This window comes from Oncorhynchus mykiss, chromosome 1, assembly GCF_057628025.1.
Source record: "Oncorhynchus mykiss isolate SJ-2025 chromosome 1, ASM5762802v1, whole genome shotgun sequence".
Lineage (NCBI taxonomy): Eukaryota > Metazoa > Chordata > Actinopteri > Salmoniformes > Salmonidae > Oncorhynchus > Oncorhynchus mykiss.
In genome coordinates this window covers 85,486,217-85,505,772 of record NC_143022.1, presented here as the reverse complement: position 1 = coordinate 85,505,772, position 19,556 = coordinate 85,486,217, and the positions used below count along the sequence as shown (strand labels likewise).

General features: G+C 44.8%; 1 protein-coding gene across 1 annotated transcript; it reads left to right on the top strand.

Moving 5' to 3' along the window:
• Window positions 1-3,157: 3,157 nt before the first annotated feature.
• Window positions 3,158-10,318, top strand: LOC110530601 (uncharacterized). Its single transcript, XM_090184721.1, has 4 exons — window positions 3,158-4,186; window positions 4,455-4,579; window positions 5,047-8,236; window positions 8,273-10,318. The coding sequence occupies exons 1-4, from the start codon at window positions 3,158-3,160 to the stop codon at window positions 10,211-10,213; spliced, it is 6,285 nt and encodes a 2,094-aa protein (XP_090040847.1). The 3' UTR covers window positions 10,214-10,318.
• Window positions 10,319-19,556: the final 9,238 nt, after the last annotated feature.

The following is a 19,556-nucleotide window of genomic DNA, read 5'->3' as shown; positions in this document are numbered from 1 at the left end:
GCACGTGTACATGTATGAGTGAGATCCACTTTTTACTTGATATTCGAAAGCATGTCAGCCTCTGTCTCAGTAAGAGCAAAATCACTACGTTTTACTACCAGAGATTTTTTTTCCCAGGGTGTGACTAAAATCATTAAACCCTCCAGCTGGGAGAAGAGGGATCTGATGACAGGTCTCCAGGTTACATGCTAGTACTGGAATTGAGCAAAACCACAAGTCCAACTCCCTATCTCCATCCATGGCTAATTTAGGAAAGGGTCAATTTTAGCTAGTTAGCTACAACAACACAACAGAGAAGCAACTATTCAAGGTGTTTCAGACAATGATGTATTGCTCTCGATATGATATGATTGGGGTGAAACCAAATGCAAACTGGCTTCGCTTAACACTTTATTTTGGTGCTCCAGGACCATTCACAGTTGAGCTCACACATCACAATGACATAGATGTCTCAAGTTTTTGGGAGAGTGCAATTGGCGTGCTGACTATAGGAACGTCCACCAGAGCTGTTGCCAGATAATTGAATGTTCATTTATTCAACATAAGCCGACTCCAACATCGTTTACAGAATTTGGCAGTACATCCAACAGGCCTAACAACCGCAGACCACGTGTAACCACGCCAGCCCAGGACCTCCACATCCGTTTTTTTCACCTGCAGGATCGTCTGAGACCAGCCACCCGGACAGCTGATGAAACTATGGGTTTGCACAACCGAAGACTTTCTGCATAAACTGTCAGAAACAGTCTCAGGGAAGCTCATCTGCGTGCTCGTCATCCTCACCAGGGTCTTGACCTGACTGCAGTTTGGCAACGTGACTGACTTCAGTGAGCAAATGCTCACCTTTGATGGCCACTGGCACGCTGGAGAAGTGTGCTCTTCACGGATAAATCCCGGTTTCAACCTTACCACGCAGACAGAAGACAGCATGTATGGCATTGTGTGGGCGAGTGGTTTGCTCGTGTCAACGGTGTGACCGGAGTGTTTCAGCATGATAATGCACAGCCCCATGTCGCAAGGATCTGTACACAATTCCTGGAAACTCACCAGACATGCAACCCATTGAACATGTTTGGGATGCTCTGGATCGACGTGTACGACAATGTGTTCCAGTTCCCGCCAATATCCAGCAACTTCGCACACCCATTGAAGAGTAATGGGACAACATTCCACAGGCCACAATCACCAGGCTGAACCACTCTATGCGAAGGATATGTGTCATGATGAATGAGGCAAATGGTGGTCACACCAGATACTGACTGGTTTTCTGATTCAGGCCCCTACTTTTCTTTTAAGCTATCTGTCACCAACAGATGCATGTCTGTATTCCCAGTAATGTGAAATCCATTGATTAGGTCCTAAGTAATTTAAATGGACTGATATCCGTCTATGAACTGAAATTCAGTGAAATGTTTGAAATTATTGCACGTTGCAATTCAGTGGATTTGCAGTGAGTGTACAGAACATTAGAAATACCCGCTCTTTCCATGACATACTGTAGACTGACCAGGTGAATCCAGGTGAAAGCTATGATCCCTTATTGATGTCACTTGTTAAGTACACTTCAATCAGTGTAGATGAAGAGGAGCAGACAGCTTAAAGAAGGATTTTTAAGCCTTGAGACAAATGAGACATGGATTGTGTGTGTGCCATTCAGTGGGTGAATGGGCAAGACAAAATATTTAAGTGCCTTTCAACGGGGTATGGTAGTAGGTACCAGGCGCACCGGTTTAAGTTTTTCAAGAACTGCATCGCGACTGGGTTTTTCATGCTCAACAGTTTCCTGTGTGTATCAATAACAGTCCACCACCCAAAGGAGATTCAGACAAGTTGACAGTGATACAACTGTGGGAAGCATTGGAATCAACTTGGGCCAGCATCCCTGTGGAATGCTTTTAATACCTTGTAGAGTCCATGCCCTGATGAATTGAGTGCAACACAATATTAGGAAGGTGTTCCTAATGTTTTGTACAGTCAGTGTATCTACTGAGTGACTTTCACCTGATCTAAAAGCACTTTCTCAACACTTTGTTTGTATAGGGGGTGGGGTGAGGACAGTTAGGTGTTACATATTACAATACCTCGAAATTATAAAAATGTTGCCTATGAAATGTGTTAAAATATGTCAATCACTGTGTATCCTTTTCTAACATACATCTATCAAGTGACATGAGTTAATGTAGTGTTTATTTTAGTGATGATACACTATTTTACAATAAAAAATATGTTTGCAGAGACATTGTTTAGTCACATTTTCTATTTACTAATCTCTCTCTATAGAGATTTTCATGTCTGATTAAGAGAGTAAATATCCTATTCTGATATCATATTCACATTATTCACTGAAATCCATCATTGATTTCTATGAGCAACCTACCGTATACTGTGAGGTGTAAATGAAAGCTGTATCACAGGAACACATCCAGGCCAACCCCTTTCAGCCAGTCTGTCTCCGCCAAGCCAAGCAGACCCATGCATTTTCCTCATGTAGACATTTGTAAAAAGGTTCAAGATTAATGGGCAACTCCACCCATTTCCAACCTAATTTTCACTGGTTTGGTGCTGGAGATGATGAATATGAGGTTGAAAAGTGTTTGAAATGCCCTTTAAAAGTGCTGCTTGACTGAGAAATGGAAGCAGTTATGTCTCGGCTTAGGGTCATTCTTACATGACTATTTTACACTTGCATTACTGTCTCTTATATACAGTAATATACAGTTATATTACAAGGCAGACACATTCAGCCAAACCAGATTCTGCAACCCCTTTCTATAATATTTAAAAAATCAACCAAACAAAGAAAGATATATAGCCCCTTGGATAAAACAATAGTCTGAACACCTGACAATTTATTGAAGACATATGACTTTTAATTTTGAGGTGTCATTGTAGACTGCCGACGTTTTGAAGTGAAATTATCTCCTATCCGTCGATGCTGTCTGAGACAAAACGATGAGGGAGAAAGAGAGACGGAGAGAGAGAGAACACAGGTGAGGACACAAGCGTTGGCAGACAGTCAAGCCTACAGCTGATGCTATACATTTTCAGCACTATAGACAGTTCCATTCTGCAGCGCGAGCAGACAGAGGGGGTATAAAAAGGTAGGAGCCGCGCTGCTTAGCCTGCAAACTGACACTGTATAGTTTACTGAGGCAATATGAGCCACAGAATGGACTATCATTCGGGTTCTCCGCATAGGGGAGCTCAAGCTGAGTATTGCTGCTATCAACCCAAACTGACCGGATCCCCCTCTGCATCCAGGACTGTTGGCTTTGAGTCGACTATCGCATACACGAACAGAGGATATGCGACGACGCTGAAGAGCGAATTCGGATCCGTTCCGAGATCATCGGAGAGCCTTTTCGATTTATCAAACCCATTTACCGAGGTTTTGACAAAAAGGAATGAGAAAGAACTGCTCCATGGGCTGAACGACCGTTTCGCCGGATTCATAGAGAAGGTGCGTCATTTGGAGCATCAAAATGAATTGTTTGAGAGGGAAATCGAGGAAATCAAACTAAAGGCACAGTCCCCTGCGTCTCTGGCCCAGGAGCACGAGCCAGAGCTTATGGACCTGAGGAACCTAGTTCATGACATCACCCTTCAGAAGCGTCAGATCGAGATAGAGCATCAGAACCTGGAGGAAGATTTCCTCACCTTGAGAGACAAGTATGAGCAGGAGGCACGTGACCGCTCGAACGCAGAGAACGGCATCCTTGTGCTGAAAAAGGACGCCAACGATGCATACCTTGCCAAACTTCAGTTGGAAAAGAAAGCGCAGTCTTTGGTGGACGAGATCCACTTCCTGAAGAACAACCATGAGGACGAGATATCAGAAATGGTGGCCCAGATCCAAGAGGCTCAAGTAACGGTCAAGGCGTACAACTTTGGCAAACCTGACATCACAGAGGCTCTCCGGGAGATCCGTGTGCAGTTAGAAGGTCACGCCACTTCCGACATTCAGCAGGCCGAGGAGGGCTTCCGTGTCCAGTTCGCAAAGTTAACCAAAGCGGCAGAAAGTAACAGAGAGGCGTTGAAGGCAACCCAACAGGAGATCCAGCAGAATAGAAGGCACCTGCAGGGGAAGACAATTGAACTGGACTGTGGTAAAGGAATGAGAGAGGCCCTGGAAAAACAACTACAAGAGCTGGAGGAGCGTCACTCTGCAGAATTGATTCATTACCAGGTAGACTGTGGTTTATTTTGTACCTCTAACAAATATAAGTAAACATACACATTTTGATGATTCATATTTGTATTCAGGGCTATGTACTAGGTGTAGGCCACAAATATAGGCCCCATGTGAACTGTATCATTATTGGAATATAATTTTCTCATATTGGCCTATATGGGTAGAACAATATTTCCCCCCCTAAATATATCCTGGTTTTCATACCAGACAAAGTGGCTGGTTGACCCTATTATTGACTCTTATTGTGTGCTTTTCTGTCCAGGACACTATCAGGCAGCTGGAGAATGAGCTGACCAATGCTAAACTAGACATGTCTGGCTACCTGAGAGAGAACCAGGACCTGCTGAATGTCAAAATGGCTTTGGATGTGGAGATTCTCTCTTACAGGTAAGAGACATCAACTCTACCGTATATTTTTAGTGTGTTCCTGGATCTTTTTCTGAGGATAACCGGGGTGTGGACATTTTATTCTAGCCCAGCGCTAACACATCTGATTCAACTCAGTGCTGTGTTACAGCAAAACTGTGCAATAGTGTCATAGCGATGGTGAGAGATTACTACAAAACACAGTCAATAGTGAATAATAAATAAAGACTAATCAAATGAAACAATAGACATTTAATTGAAATAGTTTGATTTCATATTTAACATCAAATGAACATAGACCATTTCACAACACAGAATGACACTTTAATCATGATATGGATATTCAGACATATCCACACACACTGTTCTCACAAGCTGACATGGATGTGTGCAGAATTGATCAGTCTGGCATTTACGAGGCTAACACATTGGGACATATCCATATTATAGTCATGACGGTAATAACACGTCTCTCTGCCTCCCTATAGGAAACTCCTGGAGGGTGAGGAGTCCCATCTGTACACCATCTCTGACACCCACATCTCCATGCCCTGCATCTACCGCCAGTCCCCCGTCTACACCCTGCCTTGCCTGGCCCGGCAGGGAGGGCCCACACGCAGGTCTGAACCCCAGTACAAGTTTGTTGAGGAGATCATCTCTGAGACCACCAGAGACATGGAGATGTCCGAGATTGAGGAGAAAGGCTCCGAGGAGACGGTCGGGGGAGAGGGAGACAAGTTGAGACAGAAGCAGGGAGAAGAGAGTGACAAAGCTGAGAGGAGAAGTGGGGAACAGGTGGATGAGCATAAAGAGAAAGCTAGAGGTAAAGTGGATGTTGAAGTGGACGCCCCGGAGGAAGAGGGTGAACAGGAGGAAGAGTCTAAGAGACAGCAGATGGTCACATCAGCAGAGGTCGAGGTAAATGGAGATGGAGTTAGCCCTAGTGAGGGAGAAAATGGAGAGGAGGGAGATGATGAAAGAGAGGAGGAAAAGGGGGGTGAGCCAGATGCAATCAAAAAGACAGAGGACATTGACAGAGGTGAAAATACACAAAGTGAAGTCAAATCAGCTGAGGCCACCAGTGAGGGAGAGAAGGAAAAACTGGACACAACAGAGAAGCTAGACAGCGAGATAAACGAGACATTAGAAAAAGATGACACCCCAAAACAAGGCAAATCCCAACTAGAGGTTCCCATGAATGGTGACATCTCAACAGAACCCAAAACGTCAGAGTCAGAGGATAGCAAAACAGGAAGTTCAATAAAGGGTGAACCAAAGGTCCCCACAGAGGACATCTCCAAAGAACCCAAAAAGGTGTCAGAGGAGAGAAAAATAGAAAGCCCTTTACAAGAGAAAAAAGAGGTAGATCTGAAAGAGGAGAGTGCCCCAACAGAGCAACAACAAGATAGCCCAAAAGAAAGTCCCATCAAAGAGGGGAAAAAGGTAGATCTGACAGACCAGAGTGCCCCAACACTGGAGCAGAAACCTGATCAGAAGGAGCACAGAGAGTCAGACCAACCTCAAGAGGCAGAGAGTGCTGTGACAACACAAGAAGAGGATCTCCCTGAGCCCACAGAGAAGGACATGGAATCCCCTGATAACACTGCAGAGCTCAACACCAGTTCAACCAAGGAGACAGTGGAGCAGGTGAAGTCACCTGATGATTCTGGTGTAAAAACGACACAAGATGAGAGAACAGTAGGAGGTAAAATGCCAGACAGAATTCTCAGCACAACAAGTGAGTGTAAGGAAGACCTTGTGCAAAAGATTCCTAAAAAGGAGGTGGGTCCGACAGAGCAAAAAGTGAGCAGCAAGGATGATAGTGTAAAAATTGTTGGCAGTGAAAAGGTCACAAAAGATGTCTCAATGGGTGAGGAAAAAAGGAAAGAATCTGAGACATCCCCCAAACCCGACCCAACTGTCACCCCTAAAGAAGAAACTTCCATTAAACCAGAACCAGCAGTCACTGCAAAAGAAGAAACGTCCCCAAAACCAGAACTAGCAGTCACCACTAAAGAAGAAACTTCCCCAAAACCAGAAATAGCAGTCACCACTAAAGAAGAAACGTCCCCAAAACCAGAACTAGCAGTCACGGCTAAATTAGAAACTTCCCCAAAACCAGAACTAGCATTCACCACTAAAGAAGAAACGTCCCAAAAACCAGAACCAGGAGTCATCCCAAAGGTAGATACTTCCCCAAAACCAATCTCAACCATCACCCCTAAAGAAGAAACGTCCCCAAAACCAGAATCAGCAGTCACCCCTAAAGATGACACATCCCCTAAACCGGACCCCACTGTCACTCCTAAAGAAGAAACAACACCGCATCCAGAGCCAACTGTCACCCCTAAAGAGGAGACATCTCCTAAACCATACCCCACTGTCACCCCTAAAGAGGAAACACCCCCAAAACCATTCCTGACAGTCGCCACTAAAGAGGAGACATTCCCTAAACCAGAACTATCAGCCACCGCTAAATTAGAAACTTCCCCAAAACCAGATCTAGCAGTCACCCCTAAAGAACAAACTTCCCCAGAGCCAGAACCAGCAGTCACCCCTAAAGAAGAAACGTCCCAAAAACCAGAACCAGGAGTCATCCCAAAAGTAGAAACTTCACCCAAACCAGAACTAGCAGTTACCCCTAAAGTAGAAACGTCCCCAAAACAAAGCTCAACCATCACCCCTAAAAAAGAAACGTCCCCAAAACCAGAACCAGCAGTCGCCCCTAAAGATGACACATTCCCTAAACCGGACCCCACTGTCACTCCTAAAGAAGAAACAACCCCGCATCCAGAGCCAACTGTCACCCCTAAAGAGGAGACATCCCCAAAACCATTCCCGACAGTCGCACCTAAAGAGGAGACATTCCCTAAACCAGAACTATCAGTCACCGCTAAATTAGAAACTTCCCCAAAACCAGATCTAGCAGTCACCACTAAAGAACAAACTTCCCCAAAAGCAGACTCAACCATCACCTTTAAAGAAGAAATTTCCCCAAATCCAGAACCAACAATCACCCCTAAAGAAGAAAATTCCCCAAAACCAGAACTAGCAGTCACCCCTAAAAATATAACATTCCTTAACCCTGACCCCAGTGTCACTCCTAAAGAAGAAACAACCTCTCAACCAGGGCCAACTGTCACTCCTAAAGAGGAGACACCCCCTAAACCGTACCCCACTATCAACCCTAAAGAAGAAACTTCCATTAAACCAGAACCAGCAGTCACCCCTAAAGAAGAAGCTTCCCCAAAATCAGATTTAACCATCACCCCTAAAGAAGAAACTTCCCCAAAACCAGATCTAGCAGTCACCCCTAAAGTAGAAACTTCCCCAAAACCCGAACTAGCAGTCACCGCTAAAGTAGAAACTTCCCCAAAACCAGTACTAGCAGTCACCCCTAAAGTAGAAACTTCACCAAAACCCGAACTAGCAGTCACGGCTAAAGTAGAAACTTCCCCAAAACCAGTACTAGCAGTCACACCTAAAGATGAAATTTCCCCAAAACCAGAACCAGCAGTCACCCCTAAAAATGAAACATTCACTAACCCAGACCCCACTGTCACTCCTAAAGAAGAAACTTCCCCAAAACCAGAACCAGCAGTCACCCCTAAAGTAGAAACTTCCCCAAAACCAGAACCAGCAGTCACCGCTAAAGTAGAAACTTCTCCAAAGCCAGCAGTCACCACTAATGTAGAAATTTCCCTAAAACCAGAGCACACTGTCACTCCTAAAGAAGAAACAACCCCGCAACCAGAGCAAACTGTCACTCCTAAAGAGGAGACTTCCCCTAAACCGTACCCCACTGTATCCACTAAAGAAGAAACATCCCCGCAACAGGAACCAACAGTCACCCCTAAAGAGGAGACATCCCCTAAACCATATCCCACTCTCACCACTAAAGAAGAAACATCCCCTAAACCGTTCCCCACTATTGCCCCTAAAAAGGAGACATCCCCTAAACCAGAACGAGCAGTCACCACTAAAGTAGAAACTTCCCCAAAACCAGAACTAGCAGTCACAACCAGAGAAGAAACTTCCCCAAAGCCAGAACCAGCAGTCACCGCTAAAGAAGAAACTTCCACAAAATCATCTCTAGCAGTCACCATTAAAGAACAAACTTCCCCAAAAGCAGACTCAACCATCACCTTTAAAGAAGAAACATCCCCAAATCCAGAACCAACCATCACCCCTAAAAAAGAAACGTCCCAAATACCAGAACCAGCAGTCGCCCCTAAAGATGACACATTCCCTAAACCGGACCCCACTGTCAACCCTAAAGAAGAAACTTCCATTAAACCAGAACCAGCAGTCACCCCTAAAGAAGAAGCTTCCCCAAAACCAGATTCAACCATCACCCCTAAAGAAGAAACTTCCCCAAAACCAGATCTAGCAGTCACCCCTAAAGTAGAAACTTCCCCAAAACCAGAACCAGCAGTCACAGCTAAAGTAGAAACTTCCCCAAAACCAGTACTAGCAGTCACACCTAAAGATGAAATTTCCCCAAAACCAGAACTAGCAGTCACCCCTAAAGAAGAATCTTCCCCAAAACCAGAACCAACTGTCACTCCTAAAGAGGAGACATCCCCTAAACCGTACCCCACTGTCACCGCTAAAGAAGAAACATCCCCGCAACAGGAACCAACAGTCACCCCTAAAGAGGAGACATCCCCTAAACCATATCCCACTGTCACCACTAAAGAAGAAACATCCCCTAAACCGTTCCACACTATTGCCCCTAAAGAGGAGACATCCCCTAAACCGCATCCCAATGTCACCACTAAAGAAGAAACATCCCCAAAACCGTTCCCCACTGTTGCCCCTAAAGAGGAGACATCTCCTAAACCAGAACGAGCAGTCACCACTAAAGTAGAAACTTCCCCAAAACCAGAACTAGCAGTCACAACCAGAGAAGAAACTTCCCCAAAGCCAGAACCAGCAGTCACCGCTAAAGAAGAAACTTCCACAAAATCATCTCTAGCAGTCACCGCTAAAGTAGAAACTTCCCCAAAAACAGTAATAGCAGTCACACATATAGAAGAAAGTTCCCCAAAACTAGAACCAGCAGTCACCCCTAAAGAAGAAACTTCCCCAAAACCAGAACCAGCAGTCACCCCTAAAGTAGAAACTTTCCCAAAACCAGACCCAACCATCACCCCTAAAGAGGAAATATCCCCTAAACCAGACTCAACTCTCACCCCAGAATTAACGACCACCCCTAAACCATACTCAACCCTCACCCCAGAATCAACAACCACCCCTAAACCAGACTCAACCCTCACCCCAGAAACAACGACCACCCCTACAGAAGAGAGTGAAATGATGGGCAGTGGTGACAAAGCTAAGACAATCACACCACCAGAGAAACAGATGCCTGCAGTTGCAGAGAGCAAGGACTCACACAGGGGGGCACCAGAAAGCAACACAATTCAAGAGAAACCAGAGGAAAGTATGGACAAAGAGCCTGAGAAGGTTACAGATCCCAAAGATGGAACCACAAATACAGTTAGCGTGAAGACCAAGGCCTCTGAGTTAAAACCTGAACATGTTGAGATATCTATTACAAAGATATCACCAGTGAAAGAACAGGATGTATCAGCCGTGGGTTTGAAAGATCAGACAGTTGATGAGAAGATAACAGAACAGGTGCAATTTTAAATAGACTAGAACAGCTTTACAGGAGGTGCATGGTTAGTGCAAGCCTATAAAGCAATATGAGAACTGCTCCGCCTTAAAATATTAACTGACACTTAACATGTAAAGTATCATGGTTATCAATTATCACCAGGGCCGCAACTTTCACTGGGGACGGGGACGGGACATGTCGCCCCCCCCCCCCCGCCCCTGATTATGAGGCACAATTAATGAACTCCTGCAAGAGAGATGTACTGTAATATTGAATGTAACAAATCAAAAGCTGTATTTTGCTGTATCTATTTACTTCTGACCAATGGATGATAATGTTCATGGGATGATAATGAGAATGGTTGATAATGTGATTTGATCATGCCTGAATGTGCTGAGCAATAATTGCTATTTGAAGAGCACTTCTGTTTCCATCTATTCTTACATACTGTGCTGTATTTCACCTGATAAGATGGCATCACATATATAATTTCTCATAATTTATCCCATATGTAGAAGCAGGTGAATTCCAACAGCACTAGGCTGAATTCAAAATAAATCTCCCCTTTGCCCGCATCCTATTTCCCCAAAGCATGGTAGAAACTCACAGTTGAACACTTTATATTGAACAAAAATATAACTACAACATAATAAGTTACAGTTCATATAAGGAAATCAATCAAATACCTTCTATGCTCGCTTAGAGGCAAATAACACTGAAACATGCATGAGAGCATCAGTTGTTCCGGACGACTGTATGATCACGCTCTCTGCAGCTGATGTGAGTAAGACCTTAAAACAGGTCAATATTCACAAGGCCGCAGGGCCAGATGGATTACCAGGACGTGTACTCCGAGCATGCGCTGACCAACTGGCAAGTGTCTTCACTGACATTTTCAACCTCTCCCTGTCTGAGTCTGTAATACCAACATGTTTCAAGCAGACCACCATTGCTCCTGTTTCCAAGAACACTAAGGTAACCTGCCTAAATGACTACCGAGCCGTAGCACTCACGTCTGTAGCCATGAAATGCTTTGAAAGTCTGGTCATGGCTCACATTAACATCATTATCCCAGAAGCCCTGGACCCATTCCAATTTGCGTACCACACCAACAGATCCACAGATGATGCAATCTCTATTGCACTCCACACTGCCCTTTCACACCTGGACAAAAGGAACAACTACAGTGAGAACGCTATTCATTGACTACAACTCAAATTCAACACCATAATGCCCTCAAAGCTGATCACTAAGCTAAGGACCCTGGGACTGAACACCTCCCTCTGCAACATGATCCTGGACTTCCTGAAGGGTAAGGGTAACTTCAAGTTCCTTGGCTTCCACATCACCAACAAACTAACATGGCCCAAGGACACCAAGAAAGTCATGAAGAGGGTATGACAAAACCTATTCCCCCTCAGGAGACTGAAAAGATTTGGCATGGGTCCTCAGATCCTCAAAAGGTTTTACAGCTGCAACATCGAGACCATCCTGATGGGTTGCATCACTGCCTGGTATGGCAACTGCTCGGCCTCCGACCGCATGGCACTACAGAGGGTAGTGCATACGGCCCAGTACATCACTGGGGCCAAGCTTTCTGCCAACCAGGACCTCTATACCAGGCGGTGTCAGAGGAACGGCCAAAATATTGTCAGACTCCATCCACCCTAGTCATAGACTGTTCTCTCTGCTAGCGCACGGCAAGTGGTACCAGAGCAACAAGTCTAGGTCCAAGAGGCTTCTAAACAGCTTCTACCCCCAAGCTTGAACATCTAATCAAATGGCTAGTCAGACTATTTGCATTGACACCCCCCCTCCCTATGCTGCTGCTACTTTCTGCTATTATCTAAGTTTAGTCACTTTAATAACTCTACCTACATGTACATATTACCTAAATTACCTCGACACCGGTGCCCCCGCAAATTGACTCTGTACCGGAACCCGCTGTATATAGCCCCGCTATTGTTATTTACTGCTGCTCTTTAATTATTTGTTACTCTTACTTTTTTTAGGTATTTTCTTAAAACTGCATTGTTGGTTAAGGGCTCGTAAGTAAGTATTTCACTGTAAGGTCTACACATAGTCTGTGGTTGTGAGGCCAGTTGGACGTAATGCCAAATTCCAATAACTTTGGAGGTGGATTATGGTAGATAAATTCATATAAAATTATCTGGCAACAGCTCTGGTGGACATTCCTGTAGTCAACATGCCAATTGCACGCTCCTTCAAAACTTGAGACATCTGTGGCATTGTGCTGTGTCACAAAACTGCACATTTTATAGTGCCCTTTTATTGGCCCATTTCTTGGCTCATTTAATTTATGTGAACTTGTTGGCAACAAACTTTTGTTTGCATCCCTGCATCTATAATTGGGGAATTGACAGAGGAAGACAGAGGAAACTCTGGTTTAACTTCTAGGGGAAGGGAGAGGACTTTTCAAAACTGTTTTGAAAAGTCCCCCCCTACCCCTAGAAGTTAAACTAGAGTTGTTGTTTCACAACACAGCAAGGACAGCAAGCTTCCTCTGTCTTACTATGTCAATTCCCCAATTATGGATGCAGGGATGCAAACAAAAGTTCCTTGCCAACAAGTTCACATAAATTAAATGATCAGCAGGGTAGCCTAGTGGTTAGAGTGTTGGACTAGTAACCGGAAGGTTGAAAGTTGAGCTTTCAACCTTCCGAGCTGAGCTGAGCTTCCTTCCCCTGAGCTGACAAGCTCCAAATCTGTTGTTCTGCCCCTGAACAGGCAGTTAACCCACTGTTCCTAGGCTGTCATTGAAAATAAGAATTTGTTCTTAACTGACTTGCCTAGTAAAATTAAAATAGAACACAGCAAGTTGTGAGATAGTTAAAGGGAAACACGCAGGGGCAAAACAGTGTGACTGACTTGCAAACAAAAACCATACTCTATTGTCTTAACCCAGCCAAATAGGAAGATGTGAGATAGTTTAAGGGAAATGCTGCAATGTTAGCTGTATTGAAATGGTGCCAATCTTTCTCATTCAGTTGTGATTGAGGCCTAAACACTAAAAGACATCTACAAGAAATGTGTATTATGTAATATAGATTCAGCTCAACTAAGGCTGATTTTAGATAGATTATTTACTAAGAAACTTTGATCTTAGGGTGAACTTACCCTTTAACAAAGTCTTTAACCTCTACGGGATTGGTGTCCCTAATACTACGACAGTTCTTGCTCAGTATGTGATAATGTTACTAGAATGACGTTGTAAACAACAGCCAACTTTCCGGGACATAGACATGTCTTATGTGAGCAGAAAGCTTACATTCTTGTTAATCTGACTGCTGTTTTCAATTTACAGTAGCTATTACAGCAGAAAAAGACCATGCCATTGTTTGAGGATAGTGCACAACAACAAAACACTTTTATCATTGCAACTGGTTTGATACATTCACCTCTGAAGGTAAATAATGTACTGACATTCAGTAATCTTGCTCTGATTTGTCATCCTAAGGGTCCCAGATAAAAAATGTAGTATTGTCTTGTTTAAAAATATATATTTTTATATTCAAATGTAGGAACTGGGTTCCGCAGTTTGACCCCACTGCTTTCTCTGGCTCTACACACACCCCGCCCAGCCCTCTAGATGTGTGAAGGTTTTCTGTAAGGAAGCTAATGACCCATCATGTATGACATTCCTGGGAGTGTGTAAACTTAAACAATTTTATTACCATAGCATTGTTGTATGTTCGCTATAGTTACTTGAAAATGTATAAATTGCCTCCCGGGTGGTGCAGTGGTTAAGGGCGCTGTACTGCAGCACCAGATGCGCCACCAGAGATTCTGGTTTCGCGCCGAGGCTCTGTCGTAATCGGCCGCGACCGGGAGGTCCGTGGGGCGACGCACAATTGGCCTAGCGTCGTCCGGGTTAAGGAGGGTTTGGCCGGTAGGGAAATCCCTGTCTCATCGCGCACCAGCGACTCCTGTGGCGGGCCGGGCGCAGTGCGCGCTAATCAAGGTTGCCAGATGCACGGTGTTTCCTCCGATACATTGGTGCGGCTTGCTTCAGGGTTGGAGGGCGCTGTGTTAAGAAGCAGTGCGGCTTGGTTGGTTTGTGTATTGGAGGACTCATGACTTTCAACCTCCGTCTCTCCCGAGCCCGTACAGGAGTTGTAGCGATGAGACAAGATAGTAGCCACTAAACAATTGAAAACCACGAAATTGGGGAGAAAAAGGGGTTAAAAAAGAATAACAAATAAAAAAAAATGTATAAATTGACCAATTTGGCACATTTGGGCAAACACCTGGAAGACATGAAACAGCATATTGCGTAGTGATGTAATTCTTTGCTGGATCAGTAAACTTTGCACACACTGCCCTCATCTTGTGGACAACATCTAAATTACACCTAGAATCATACATCACTGTCTGGCCTTTCTATTGCATTGCCGATTCGACTGTTTCCCATGCCTCAGCCGGCTCGACTTGGTCCCGCGCTTCAGCTGGCTCTTCAGGTTCCCGTGCCTCATCAGAGGTGACCGACCTGCTCCTGGTACTCGGGACCGTTCCTCTGGTCGGCGTCCTGCTTCTTGAGCCCCGCTTCAGGGAGGGGGTACTGTCACGTCTACTCCCCCTTCCCCTCTCCTCATTGTCGGCAGTTTACTTATTATTATGGACACCTGCCAATATTGTAAGGTGCACCCCGTCTCATGAGACTCACCTGGACTCCATCACTTCTGATTACCTCCCCTTTATCTGTCATTCCCTTTGGTTGTGTCCCCAGGCAATATTAGTTATCTTCCTCATGTCCAGATGCTAAACTCTTGTTTTGTATTGTTCTATTTGTTATTAAATTCACCCGTTGTACTTGCTTCCTAACTCCCAGTGTCTGTGTTACACATCTAGTATTTGTATGTATTATTTGACCCTCTTTACTGCATACAGTGAGCTTCAAACAGTGGTTCCCTATGGCTGACACATTGGAAACTCCACTGTTACATCATGGGGTGGTGTTTGGAAAACACATTGGGAGGAAAGTGTTCTTATGAAACATCTACATAAGGAGTGGTCGATATCTTGTCCCTCACCCTAAAATAATAGTTCAAAACAAACACACATGGAGACCATCAATCAAATGTATTTATAAAGCCATTCTTACATCAGCTGATGTCACAAAGTGCTGCACAGAAACCCAGCCTAAAACCCCAAACAGCAAGCAATGCAGGTGTAGAAGCACGGTGGCTAGGATAAACTCCCTAGAAAGGCCAGAACCTAGGAAGAAACCTAGAGATGAACCAGGCTATGAGGGGTGTCCAGTCCTCTTCTGGCTGTGCTGGGTGGAAATGATAACAGAACATGGCCAAGATGTTCATAGATGACCAGCAGGGTCAAATAATAATAATCACAGTGGTTGTCGAGGGTGCAACAGGTCAGCACCTCAGGAGTAAATGTCAGTTGGCTTTTCATAGCCGATCATTCAGAGTATCTCTGTCGCACCTGCTGTCTCTAGAGAGTTGAAATCAGCAGGTCTGGGACAGGTAGCATGTCCGGTGAACAGGTCAGTATTCCATCGCCGCAGGCAGAACAGTTGAATCTGGAGCAGCAGTGGTGAGCAAGGAGTCATCAGGCCAGGTAGTCCTGAGGCATGGTCTTAAGGAGAGCACACTTAAATTCACACAGGACACCGGATATCCATCCTGCCCTGACCATTTAGAATCCCACCGTACCTTCTCCGCTGTGCAATCCGGCTTCCGAGCCGGTAATGGGTGCACCTCAGCCACGCTCAAGGTATTACACGATATCATAACTGCCATCGATAAAAGACAGTACCGTGCAGCCGTCTTCATCGACCTGGCCAAGGCTTTCGACTCTGTCAATCACCGTATTCCTTTCGGCAGACTCAATAGCCTTAGTTTTTCTGACGACTGCCTCGCGTAGTTCACCAACTACTTTGCAGACAGAGTTCAGTGTGTCAAATCGGGGGGCATGTTGTCTGGACCTCTGGCAGTCTCCATGAGGGTACCACAGGGTTCAATTCTCTGGCTTACTCTTTTCTCTGTATATATCAATGATGTCGCTCTTGCTGCGGGCAATTCCCTGACCCAACTCTACGCAGACGACACCATTCTGTATACTTCTGGCCCTTCCTTGGACATTGTGCTAACTAACCTCCAAACGAGCTTCCATGCCATACAACACTCCTTCCGTGGCCTCCAACTGCTCTTCAACGCTAGTAAAACCAAATGCATGCTTTTCAACCGTTCGCTGCCTGCACCCGCCCGCCCGACTAGCATCACCACCTTGGATGGTTCTGACCTAGAATATGTGGACAACTATAAATACCTAGGTGTCTGGCTAGACCGTAAACTCTCCTTACAGACTCATATTAAACATCTCCAATCCAAAATCAAATCTAGAATCGGCTTTCTATTTCGCAACAAAGCCTACTTCACTCACGCCGCCAAACTTACCCTATTAAAACTGACTATCCTACCGATCCTCGACTTCGGCGATGTCACCTACAAAATAGCTTCCAACACTCTACTCAGCAAACTGGATGCAGTCTATCATAGTGCCATCCATTTTGTTACCACATCACCTTATACCACCCACCACTGCGACCTGTTGCTCTAGTCGGCTGGCCCTCGCTACATATTCATCGCCAGACCCACTGGCTCCAGGTCATCTATAAGTCTATGCTAGGTAAAGCTCCGCCTTATCTCAGTTCACTGGTCACGATAACAACACCCACACGTAGCACACGTTCCAGCAGGTATATCTCACTGATCATCCCCAAAGCCAACACCTCATTTGGACGCCTTTCCTTCCAGTTCTCTGCTGCCAGTGACTGGAACGAATTGCAAAAATCGCTGAATTTGGAGACTTTTATTTCCCTCACCAACTTTAATAAACATCAACTATCTAAGCAGCTAACCAATCACTGCAGCTGTACATAGTCCATCTGTAAATAGTCCACCCAATCTACCTACCTCATCCCCATACTGTTTTTATTTTATTTACTTTTCTGCTCTTTTGCACACCAGTATCTCTACTTGCACATCATCATCTGCTCATTTATCACTCCAGTGTTAATCTGCTATAATTGTAATTATTCACTCCTATGGCCTATTTATTACCTACCTCCTCATGCCTTTTGCACACACTGTGTATAGACTTTATTTTCTCTACTGTGTCATTGACTTGTTTGTGTTATTGGCTTGTTTATTGTTTCCTCCATGTGTAACTCTGTTGTTGTCTGTGTCACACTGCTTTGCTTTATCTTGGCCAGGTCGCAGTTGCAAATGAGAACTTGTTCTCAACTAGCCTACCTGGTTAAATAAAGGTGAAATTAAAATATTTAATAAAATAAAATATAAGACAGGAGAAATCCTCCAGATAAAACAGACTGACACTAGCCCCCCCTACACATAAACTACTGCAGCATAAATACTGGAGGCTGAGACAGGAGGGGTCGGGAGACACTGTGGCCCCGTCCGACGATACCACCGGACAGGGCCAAACAGGCAGGATATAACCCCACCCACTTTGCCAAAACACAGCCCCCACACCACTAGAGGGATATCTTCAACCATCAACTTACCATCCTCAGAAAAGGCCGAGAATAGCCCACAAAGATGTCCACCACGTCACAACCCAAGGTGGGGCGCCAACCCGGACAGGAAGATCACGTCAGTGACTCAACCCACTCAAGTGACACACCCCTCCTAGGGACGGCATGGAAGAGCACCAGTAAGCCAGTGACTCAGCCCCTGTAATAGGGTTAGAGGCAGAGAATCCCAGTGGAAAGAGGGGAACCGGTCAGGCAGACAAAGCAAGGGTGGCTCAATCATAGGACCTACTGAAGAGATGAGTCTTCAATAAAGACTTACACTCTTACTGACAGCTGTGGCCGCTTTGCCTGATGTATTGTTGTCTCTAACTTCTTGCCCTTTGTGCTGTTGTCTGTGCCCAATAATGTTTGTACCATGTTTTATGCTGCTACCATGTTGTGTTGCTACCATGTTGTGTTGCTACCATGCTGTGTTGTCATGTGTTGCTGCCTTCCAATGTTGTTTTCTTAGGTCTCTCTTTATGCAGTGTTGTGTTGTCTCTCTTGTCGTGATGTGTGTTTTGTCTTACATTAAAAATATATATATGTAAAACTGAATCCCTGCCCCAGTCCCCGCAGGAGGCCTTTTGCATTTTGATAGGCCGTCATTGAATTTGTTCTTAACTGACTTACCTAAAGGTTAAATAAAGGTTAAATAAAATAAAAATTCACCCACGAAGCATCGTTACCCATCGCTCCACAAAAGCCGAAGCCCTTGCAGAGCAAGGAACTTCAGGTCTCAGAGCGAGTGACATCACCGATTGAAACGCTCTTAGTGCGCACCACTGCTAACTAGCTAGCCATTTCACATCAGTTACACTCACCACCCTTTTGACCTTCTCCTTTTCCGCAGCAACCAGTGATCCGGGTCAACAGCATCAACGTAACAGTTTAACTTTAGTCCATCCCCTCGCCGGGCTCGAACCAGGGACCCTCTGCAAACATAGACAACTGACACCCACGAAGCATCGTTACCCTTCGCTCCACAAAAGCCACTGCCCTTGCAGAGCAAGGGGAACAACTACTTCAGGTCTCAGAGCGAGTGACGTCACCGATTGAAACGCTATTAGCGCGCATCACCACTAACTAGCTAGCCATTTCACATCGGTTACACTGGTTGCTAGTGAACAAGCACAACTGATGGCAAATCTGGCCAAACTGATCAATGCCAGCAAAACCATTGAAATTGGTATGTAATGATAAAAACTTTTAATGTTACTATATTATTTGTAACATATTTCATTGTGCCAATCTTTTCAACATTCACTAATTCTGAATGAACTGCCCTCATTATAATATCAGAAGAGACTAATATTAATATTTTCCTCTCTCCAGGGATGTACACAGGGTACAACACAGAGAGTGGTCAAGTGGTAGCATGTAAAATAGACGACGAATACGTGAACATTGCTAAACCTTTCTTTAAAGAGGTCAGATCAACATGCCGCTAATCATTCAGCTAGTTTACTTGCTCCAATATTCCTCTAGACAGGAATTAGATCTGTTTGTCCAGTATTCAACCCCAATGCAACATCTAAACCCATTCAACCCGTTGGAATTCAGAAACATTGATTGTCTCCCCAAAAGCTTCAATACAGAATATTCAGTATCTAACATCTGTCAGTCAGACTTCACAAAATGCTGTGGGTGGAGTAGTGAGGCTGTCTGCTCAGAAGAATGTGTCAACGAAAGGTGCAAAGCCTAGCACTACAATGAACTTAATGCCCCCCTCCAAACCCCAACAGTAGAAATACTACTGGACACAACACAAGTCAACAGTTGTGACAGAAAATGGTTGGTAT

Bases quoted from the DNA above. Each gene is read 5' to 3' on its own strand.
- LOC110530601 (XM_090184721.1), top strand. From the start codon at position 3,158: ATGAGCCACAGAATGGACTATCATTCGGGTTCTCCGCATAGGGGAGCT. The intron at 4,187-4,454 runs GTAGACTGTGGT...TTTTCTGTCCAG, and splicing joins CAGAATTGATTCATTACCAG to GACACTATCAGGCAGCTGGA. The intron at 4,580-5,046 runs GTAAGAGACATC...GCCTCCCTATAG, and splicing joins GTGGAGATTCTCTCTTACAG to GAAACTCCTGGAGGGTGAGG.